This window comes from Vombatus ursinus, unplaced genomic scaffold (genome assembly GCF_900497805.2).
Source record: "Vombatus ursinus unplaced genomic scaffold, bare-nosed wombat genome assembly UNPS02006874.1, whole genome shotgun sequence".
NCBI lineage: Eukaryota > Metazoa > Chordata > Mammalia > Diprotodontia > Vombatidae > Vombatus > Vombatus ursinus.
This window is the reverse complement of record NW_020946652.1, coordinates 9,009,830-9,018,801: the sequence shown is the minus strand read 5'-3', so window position 1 is coordinate 9,018,801 and position 8,972 is coordinate 9,009,830. Positions and strand designations below refer to the sequence as shown.

Here is an 8,972-nt window from a genome sequence, read left to right as displayed (position 1 = left end):
CCTGTGTGCGTGCATGCCCTGCATGCCTATGTGCACACACGTGTGTCCATACACGTTTGCATTGGTGTCGTGTGCACTGCGACTATGTGCTCTACGTGCTTGTGCCTGCGTGTGTACACTGGTGTGCCAGTGGAGGGGAGATGATGCTGACCACCCCGCCCCCTCCTGCCTGGTCTGGCCCCTCCTCCATGGTGGGCAGGGTCGGCACACAGTAGGCGCTTCCTACGTGCTTGGGACCTGGGGGGGGGGATGGAGATTGTGGGCAGAGACCCCTCACGAGGGATGGGTGTCTCCAGAAGGCTCGTCAGAGTCTGCGGGCACCAAAGACCCTTCCCCATCCCCCTCCACATAGAGGCCAGTTTCTGAGGACGGTGCACAGGGCGGGGGTACCTGGGTAGGCAGGTTGCTGGGGCCCATGGCGACCCCAGGAGACCCGAGCTAGGCAAAGGCGCGGAGATGGAAGACGAAGCAGCCCCGGCGTCCCGCCCCAGGGCTTCCGGGCCCTTCTTCCCGGCGCTTGGGCCCGCGCTTCCGGGCGCGCAGCTCGTTACCAGGACGACGGCGCAGGGGCTGCCGGGAAGCCGGAAAGGGAAGACGAGAGGCAGTCGACGGGGGCCGAGAAGGGCCAGATGCTGGGCCGGGTCGGGGGGGGGGAGAGGTCGGCGGCGGGGCGGGGCCTGCTTCGCGCATGAGCAGTGGCTGCGCCGTGTCGCCTGGAGGCCGGAGGGCCTGGGCGGCTCCCGTAGCGACTCGGCCCAGGACTTCCGGCTTCTAGGGCGGCGCTGGGCGGAGCGAAGAGCCCCGGAAGTGGCTGTTGCCCCGCCCTCCACGTGGATGCCCCGCCCCGGCCAAAGAGCGTCCAGGTTCGCCGGCCCGGCATGGCCCGCTACGAGGAGGTGCGCGTGTCGGGCTTCGGCGACTTCTGCGGGGCGGTGGAGCAGCACAGAGACAAGACCATCTTCGTCTACTTCACGGGCAACAAGGACGCCGAGGGCCGCAGCTGGTGCCCGGACTGCGTGCAGGGTGAGCCGGGGGAAACTGAGGCCCGGGGGCGGGGGCGTGGGAACGGAGGCTTAGGGGGAAACCAAGCCTCGGGGAAGGCGAGCGAGCCAGCGCGCCGCGGCTCTGGCCTCGTTCTCCGGCTGGCCAGCGACCTCCCCTCCCTCCCTCCTTCCGTCCCCGAGTAGCCGAGCCTGTGGTCCTGGAGGCCCTCAAGCACATCCCCGAGAACGCCGTGTTCATCTACTGCCAGGTCGGGGACCGGCCCTAGTAAGTGCTCCCGGGGAAGCCTGGGGGGAGGGGGGCCGTCGGGGGTGGTCCGGGCCCCAGCACCCACGGGCCACTTGCTCTTTCCCCCATAGTTGGAAAGATCCCAACAATGATTTCAAGAAGAAGCTAAACCTGACTTCGGTGCCGACCCTGCTCAAGTACGGGACGGTGAGTGCCCTGTGCCCCTTCTGCCGGTCTGGCCGGGGCGCCCACTGCTGTTGAGGCACCCCATGATGCCCCCGTGACGCCCGCCTCTCCCTCCCCAGCTGTTTCCCTGCCCCCCGGCCTGGGTGCGGGTGGAGGGCAGTGCCAAGTCTTAAAGAAGTGCCCTGGGGGGGGAGCCGCCAAGTCAATGATCGACTAGTTACAACCAGTCACCGCCAGAGGCCGGGGGGGGGGGGGGGGGGGGGGGGGGGGGGGAGGCTTAGCTGACTCAGCTTCTCTTCCAGCCTCAGAAGCTGGTGGAGTCAGAATGTCAGAAAGCCAGTCTGGTGGAGATGCTGTTTTCAGAGGAGGATTAAGCAAGAGGCGCCAGCCCCGATATCGCGACTGGAAAGGAACCTCGTGATCAATTGTGTGATAATAACATTAGCCAAAATAATGTTTAGAAAGCCTCTAATGAATGTTCTGCAAATACAGCGCCCTTTGTAAATGATGGAAGGCCTTCCTTGTCCTACTGGTTCCCTTTATTCCTGCCGGTGGTAAACAGAGTCTCAAGGTCTGGACCAAGGCCCCCCCCACCAATCTTTCCCGGGGCTCCTTAGCACCTTTTAGGGCCCCCCCAGACCCAGCAGCCCCAGGCACCGTGCAGGAGCTCTGCGGTCCTTGGACCTCTGCTGGCAAGGCCAACAGGCCCTACTCAGATTAGGCACCCAGGCTCACCCATTGGCTTCTTTTGACCAAGATGTTTACTTTGCTTCAGTCTGGGAATTAGAACAAAGAAACCTTAAGGTGGTTTAGAGAAAGTCACTGAATGGCCCTTACAAGGAGTCCCTGAGGCTCCCCTCCCGCCCTCAGCCCTCACTTTCCCGCTGAGGACGTGCTGCTGTTCTGCTGTGGCAGTGGCTGCTGCTCTGCCAGGGCCTGCTGTAGCCGCATCCGCTTTCTCGAGTAGTGCTGCCAGTGCAGGATCTGCTGCTCATCGATAAACTTGGCGCACTGGGCGTTCACCAGCTCCTTTCGGAAATGCTCATACTGCAGCAACTCCAACATGTGCAGGCACTGAGGGTACCTGGGGAGGGACGGTCCCGAATTCAAGTCCAGATGAAGCCGGGCCAGGCCTCAAGTCCAGTAATGGGGGGCGGTGGGGGTCATAGACCTCCTTCCTCTGCCCTAGATCTGTTTACTTTCCTCTGTGGGGCAGTTATGGGCTTCTTGTCCCCAGGTCGTTTCACAACAGTGGGCTAGAAACCATCCAAATGTAGGTGTGCCATGGGGAGGGGGAGGGTATAGGGACAATCCTGACATCGGGGAACTTTTGTTCCACAAGGGGTGAGGGAAAAGCGGGGAGCCCCCTTGGAGGAGCTGGTGTCCACACTGACCCTGGGCTGGAAACCAGGAGACAAAGAGGAGTATTCTTTGTAAGGGGTTGGGTGACCCTAAATTTGTACTTTTATGACAAGGGAAGGGAAAAGAAGTTTCCTTAAGCACCTACTCTATGCTAGCCGCTATGCTAAGTACTTTACAATTATTACCTCATTTGCTCCTAACAGCCCTGGAAGGGAAGGGGTATTATCCCCTTTATACAGCAGAATAAACGGAAGGGCATTGGGGAAGTGACTTGCCCAGGTTCACTCTGCTAGGAAGCAGGTCTTCCTGACTCCAGCAGCTGCCTAGCTGAGGCACTCTGCCAACCTCCCACTTGCCAGTCAGGTGTGATTCTTCTAAGGAAAAACAGCTTCCAAATTCCAATTTGCCAATGAGACTTACTTCAAGTACTTGGCGTAGTCTGGCTCTTTCCAGTAAAGCAGGTATTTCAGATAATTGACAAAGGCCTTGTCCTTGAAGTACCCTCTTTGGGCAAGGACTGGAAGACAAGGAAAGAAGTCACTCTCGGGCCCACCTGCCCACCCACAGGACACCTACTGGAGAATCCCTCCAAGGGGCTGAGGTTTCCCCCAGCTGGGCATGCCCGGCCCCTTTCCACTAGGCCAAATCACCACCTTTAGTGAAAAGGGTGGCAGGAGCAACACAGACAGAAATGGATGGACGGAAAGAGATACGGATGTGAGCAGAAACAGGTAACTGGAGAGAAAGGCTAGACAAAGCTCATTTACTAGACTCCGAAGCTCGGGGTGGAGGAAGAGCTTACTAGGTGGTCAGGCACGGGTCTAGGCCTTGGGTGAAGAGCCACATGGGGCATTTTGGCATCTCCGAAGAGTTGGCATCTTGGCGCTAAATATGACCTAAGACGCCTAGTGCATTGGGGCAGCCTCCGAGAACCCCAGTAGCCCCACTATTAACACAAAGTCTCGAAATCATTCTCTGGCAGCAGACTCAGTTTCCCCTCCCACCTAGCCCAGGGGCCCTAAGCCTTGTTCTTGACTCAGTAAAGACCCCGCCCTCGCCCGCCCCAGCTTCCCCGGCTGCCTCCAGCGCACACTGCCCAGGACCCGGTGCTCGCCACCCCACCGGCAGCGCGGCCTCGGAGACTCACAGTTCAGGTAGTTGGGGTTGGCCAAGCACTGCACGAACTCCAGCTCCAGCTGAAAGCGCAGCCGGTTCCCGGCGTCGTCTGCGGAAGAGAGAAGAGCTCGGAGCCGCGCGAGATCCCGCCCCCGCCCCGGCCAAGCCTCGCAGTCTCCCCGCCGCGAAATGACCAGCACCCGGGAGCTCACTCCCGCCCAGCCCCGAACGGGCCGGGAGCTTGCACTCACCTGAGGTCTCCATGACGACGGCGGCGGCCATGAGCGAGCCCCCGCCCCGCCCCGCTCCCGCAGCAGCGCCGGCGACCGCGGGCCCTGATTACCCTGCCTCCGCGTCCTGCCCCCCGCGCCGCGGCGCCTTGTGGGAGAAGGGGGGGGAGAGGAGAGGAGAGGAGAGGAGGGGCGGGGGAGGCTCCGCGGGCGGTGCTTCTGAGAGAGGAACGCAGCTGCCCGGGTGGGGCGCGGGAGATCTGCCGGAGGCGCGGAGCGGAGACCGCCCTCCCTCGGGATCACTGCACCCCGCCCTGCTCCGCCCCCCTGCGCTCCGGGTCGTGCGGGAGGTGGGTGCCTTCTAAGTGCCCACCGCCGGGCAGCTCGAGGCACAAGCCGGCCTGCTGCAGACCTGAAACTGACTAGTCCGGGAGACTGAGTAGCGGTTGCTACCCGGGCGGGGCGCGGGGGAGACACTGAAACTGACATTGTCTAGGTCAGGAGACGTCCCCAGGTGGAATGGATACAAAGTAACTGCAGCAGTGGCGTGGGGAGGCGGGAAGCAACCCTGAAACTAACATGGTCTATGCTAGGAGATAGATACAAAGTAACTACAAGGGGGCAGGTCGCAAAAACTAATCCCTGGGGTGGGCGTGAGGGCTCCACTGTTACTTTACTGTTACTCCTGGAAAAAACGCTCTGGAGGAAAACCAAAGGAGTAATCCCTGACTGATCCTACTGTGAAGCCTCCTGGGCTCTCTGGGTGTCTTGCCTTACTGATTCTTTAAGAGACCTCCACCTGCCTATTGGCCATCTCCTACAGGATGTCTTGTAGACTTCTTAAACTCAACATGTCCCAAACTGAACTCCCCTCTTCCTTCACTTTCCTATCAATGCAGAAGGCTCTCCTCCCCCCCCTCCCCTCCTCCTCTCCTCCTCACCTTTCCTCCCCTCTCCTCTGAGGGTCTTTGCCTCCCAGTTTGAGTTTTTTTTTAAGTGACCATCCCTTGCATCACTCCTTAAAGAGGCCAATTCGCTAAATGGGCTTTGCCACATTGAATGTGAGAACTTAAAAAGACCTTAGCTTAAAAGGACCAAAATCTCCCATTGCATCCTGGGCCATCTCCATTCATCCTGATGATATCTGACCACTGGACCCAGATGGCTCTGGAGGAGAAAGTGAGGCTTGTGACCTTGCACGGCCTTCCCTCACTCAAATCAAAGTCATGAATGTTGTCTTTGTCTTTAAACATAGACCTGATAATTTATCTGTAACCACTGTCCCAAAGCCCGTTGCTGTGGGACTCTCTCCATATTGGTGGAGATGAAGGCCCTGAGGGGCAGGTGGAGTTGTTGGGAGGGGAGAACTTGGATTCTCCTTTGGTCCTACTTTGGGAACTCTTCACCCTACTAGTGGCAGGTTCCCTTCAGGGCCTCTTCAAGCAGAATCTCTTTCCACTTTCGTCTTTGAGAGAAAAGCTGCACGAGGCCAAGCCCCCAGCAGGAGGCCAAAGGAGGAGCTTCCAGGGAGGCTTGAGAGGAGCTGGCCTCTCCATCCTGGCTGGCCCTGCTCCTAACTTTCTACTCTGAGGACTTTGGGGACCAAAAAAGAATTGAGATGATATTCCTGGGAAGGGGAAGGACTCGATAACCACTAAGCCCCCTGGTCTTTGGCAGACAGGATCTTGTCTATTTCACCTTGTAGCTGGGACACTGATTTGAGAACTCCAGCTCAGTGCTTTAGAGCAGTCACTCAGGGCCTTCATCCAAAGTCACTTACAACAGTGTTAACCTCAGTTAACAGTGGGGGACACTGACTCTGTGCTCAGCTCTCCTGACTCTTCTGTCCCAGAGCCCTGTGCAGTGGTTTTCACAGACTCTCAGACCCTCAGAGAGAACAAGGACCCTCTAGCTAAAGCAGGGCTTGAACAGGCCTCCCTATGGCTGAACTGGCCCCCCAGCAGGACACATTGTGGGACTTCCTGTGACCAGAGGAGGCAGCCCCTACTCTGCCTAGAAATAAGGGTCCAGGAAAATTGTCAAACGTTCATAACTGAGGTGGGGAGGGGGCAAAGCCCAGGGCACTCCAGGCCTGTGCAGTGCCCTCTGCCCACCTCCAGGCTTTTACATATTCTGAACAGAGCACTGAGCCTGAACAGCATGCCAAATCAAGAGACTCCTGAGCACGGGGAGTGGGAGGAGCCAGAGGAATAGCCCTCCTAGAGGATCAGGAAAACCCAAGGTGGGGACAAGTCTCTCCCTATTCCAGTCAGTCCTATAATGTGCTACCAAAGTAATATCCTTAAACACAGATCTAGCCATGTGACTTCCCTACTCAACAATCCCAACAATTCCGTGTGGCTTCTAGGTTCAAATATAAAATTCCTATTAACGGGGCTATGCTGAAGCCAGCTACAACTGTTCAGTTGCTTGGGGGAGCTAATTGTTCAGTTTTCAGTGGGAGCATTTACGCCTTGGAAGACAATAAACCCTATAAATCAAAGTTGGATGTATTGTTTTGCTGATTTTCTAGACTTAAGAAAGTGATGGAAAAGAATGTTAATTATAGGGGCAGCTAGGTGGCACGGTGGATAGAGCACCGGCCCTGAAGTCAGGAGGACCTGAGTTCAAATCTGCCCTCAGACCAAACACTTGACACTTACTAGCTGTGTGACCTCGGGCAAGTCACTTAACCCCGATTGCCTCACCCAAAAAAAAAAAGAATGTTAATTATAGAAATTAAACTATATCGGGGCAGCTAGGTGGCGCAGTGGATAGAGCACCAGCCCTGAAGTCAGGAGGACCTGAGTTCACATCCAACCTCAGACCAAACACTTGACACTTACTAGCTGTGTGACCCTGGGGAAGTCACTTAACTCCAATTGCCTAAAAAAAAAAAAGAAAAAGAAAAAAAAGAAATTAAACTATAAGGTGTGTCATTTTCCCCTGGTTGTTAAACATTTACCTGTACCCCACTACCTATTTAGCCTTTAAAGCTCTTCATAGCTGGCCCCAATCTGTCCTTCCAGACTCATTTTGCATTTGTTACTCTCCCTCCTGCACTCAGTCATCCAGCCCAACTGGTCTCTGTGCCCCTCCCACACAGCATTCCTTCTTTCCTTCGTCCCTCCCTCCCTCCCTCCCTCCCTTCCTCCTTCCCCTTCCTTCCTCCCTCCCTCCCCTCCCCTCCCCTCTTTCCTTCCTTCCTTCCTTCCTTCCTCCATTCTATCACTTACTCGCCTATCCGTGCATTCAACAAATACTTCAGGAATGCTTGTTGTGTGCTTATAGCTTGTGTGAGGCCCTGGGGGTGATATAAAATGACGATGGCAAGGTCTCTGTCCTCATAGAGCTTACACTCTAGTACAGGGGAGGAAACATGACATGTTCATTCCAAAGTCTGTGCAAGGGAAACACCCCCTCTGGCTGGAGGAAATCCAGCCTATCTTGGTAGGGTGGGCCACCTTTGGATTGGCTTGGAACAGTGGCTTCTCCCATATTGTGTGGGCAGAGCTGAGAGACGGGGCTAGGGGAGGGCATCTAAGTGGAAGAATGAACGAGACATCATGGGAAGTCCTGCCCCCCAAGATTCCAGTCAAAGTCCAGGCTTTATCCCTTGCTGGTCATGTCACCTGAGCTTGTCACTTCCTCTGACTCAAATGGTAACAGAAAAACATGCATTAGGTAATATATCCTCCTCCCCCTGCAGGGTTGTTCTGCATAGTTCTCTAGAGACAGGAGCTCTTCAGAAAGCACTGAATGGGGTAGGGGTGGGCTATACAGAAATCCAGTTTAGCACATCCAGGGAAGCTGGAATAAATAAGGCTGGAAAGAAGGCTTGGAGGCAAGGCATCAGGGATCCCAAATGTGAGTCATTGTTCCTTAGTGTACTCGGGGACCAAACTGGATTTCCCTTGTGGAGCAGTTTCTCTTTGGGTTCAAAATGGTGACGGTGCAGAGGGAGGCCAATCATCCCTAACAGCCCAGGAACCAGAGCTCACAAGCCAGGGACAGGATGTGCCAAGCTCACTGTGCTCCTTAGGGAGGGAGGCCAAGGCCAAGGATCCCACCAGTGTGGAAGGCAGGTGGACTTTCCTGTGGCCTGGCCTAAAGTTCTTCCTGGAACAAACAGCAGTTCTGTATGCAGAGGGTTCAAGGTCATCTACATCCCAGAGGACAAGGCAAAAGGGCTGGCCTTCCTATGCTCCAGGTCATCGAGATGCACAGAGGCCAGGAGAATCCAGACCCATGTCAGGAGCCTGGGGGGGTCAAAGGATACGACAGAGGGGGAAGGGAAGGAGGAGAAGCACACCTGCTGGAGCTATGGATCAAGGTTCTTTGACTGGATCATCCCTGAGCAAAGCAGCTTCTTGTGTGCCGAGGGATGAAGGTGGGCAGGAAAGGCCCAAATCTCTCTAAAGCACAGCTTTGACCGCCTGCCTCTCTCCCTCAAAGACTCTTCATGACTCCAATGGCTCTCAGATCAAGTGTGGATGTCCCAGTCTGGTGGGCGGAGGCCTCCACAGTCTGACTTCAGTCTGCCTTGCCAGCCTCATTTGGTCTCTTCACATACTCTCCAAGCCAGCCAGACTGGCCTGTGTGCTGCTTGCAGGGATGCCCCACAGCAGCCCCTCCAAAGCGCTCAGCATCCTCAGAAATCGGGGTTGTGGTTCACTGCTTCTCTAGGGAGCTTACTGTGCTCCACTATTCACTGAACAGCTCTCATGGTGAGGAATCAAGCCTAAATCTGCCCCTCACCTTCCCTCTCCTGGCCCTAGGACTGCCCCAGAGCCGGGCAGAACCAGCCTGAGCCTTTCTCGCTGTGGCTATCGATTCCTCGAATGGCAG

General features: G+C 56.4%; 3 protein-coding genes across 6 annotated transcripts in view; 1 reads left to right on the top strand and 2 right to left on the bottom strand.

Annotated features, from left to right (window-relative positions):
* KIAA0753 (KIAA0753 ortholog) overlaps nucleotides 1-509 on the bottom strand; it is a 25,638-nt gene extending 25,129 nt beyond the window's left edge. For all 4 annotated transcript variants that reach the window (XM_027848844.1, XM_027848845.1, XM_027848846.1 and 1 more), the window contains exon 1: nucleotides 391-509. In XM_027848844.1, the coding sequence (XP_027704645.1) occupies nucleotides 391-417 (27 nt within the window). In that variant the 5' untranslated portion in view covers nucleotides 418-509. The remainder of the gene's footprint in view (nucleotides 1-390) is intronic.
* Nucleotides 510-835: 326 nt separating this feature from the next.
* Nucleotides 836-1,924, top strand: TXNDC17 (thioredoxin domain containing 17). Its single transcript, XM_027848719.1, has 4 exons — nucleotides 836-1,023; nucleotides 1,188-1,269; nucleotides 1,362-1,437; nucleotides 1,719-1,924. Exons 1-4 carry the CDS (start codon nucleotides 879-881, stop codon nucleotides 1,788-1,790), a joined length of 375 nt encoding a protein of 124 aa, XP_027704520.1. The 5' UTR covers nucleotides 836-878; the 3' UTR covers nucleotides 1,791-1,924.
* A 235-nt stretch (nucleotides 1,925-2,159) lies between these two features.
* Nucleotides 2,160-4,233, bottom strand: MED31 (mediator complex subunit 31). The gene is made up of 4 exons (XM_027848718.1): nucleotides 4,146-4,233; nucleotides 3,926-4,003; nucleotides 3,199-3,295; nucleotides 2,160-2,500 (listed from the first exon to the last, which is right to left on the bottom strand). Exons 1-4 carry the CDS (start codon nucleotides 4,174-4,176, stop codon nucleotides 2,290-2,292), a joined length of 417 nt encoding a protein of 138 aa, XP_027704519.1. The 5' UTR covers nucleotides 4,177-4,233; the 3' UTR covers nucleotides 2,160-2,289.
* Between the last annotated feature and the right edge of the window lie 4,739 nt (nucleotides 4,234-8,972).

Excerpts from the sequence above, each read along its gene's own strand:
- TXNDC17 (XM_027848719.1), top strand. The coding sequence starts at position 879 with ATGGCCCGCTACGAGGAGGTGCGCGTGTCGGGCTTCGGCGACTTCTGC. Across the intron at positions 1,270-1,361 it reads CAGGTCGGGGACCGGCCCTA|TTGGAAAGATCCCAACAATG; the intron begins GTAAGTGCTCCC and ends TTTCCCCCATAG. Across the intron at positions 1,438-1,718 it reads CCCTGCTCAAGTACGGGACG|CCTCAGAAGCTGGTGGAGTC; the intron begins GTGAGTGCCCTG and ends CTTCTCTTCCAG.
- MED31 (XM_027848718.1), bottom strand. The coding sequence starts at position 4,176 with ATGGCCGCCGCCGTCGTCATGGAGACCTCAG. Across the intron at positions 3,296-3,925 it reads CAACCCCAACTACCTGAACT|TCCTTGCCCAAAGAGGGTAC; the intron begins GTGAGTCTCCGA and ends CTTGTCTTCCAG. Across the intron at positions 2,501-3,198 it reads GACTACGCCAAGTACTTGAA|GTACCCTCAGTGCCTGCACA; the intron begins GTAAGTCTCATT and ends GTCCCTCCCCAG.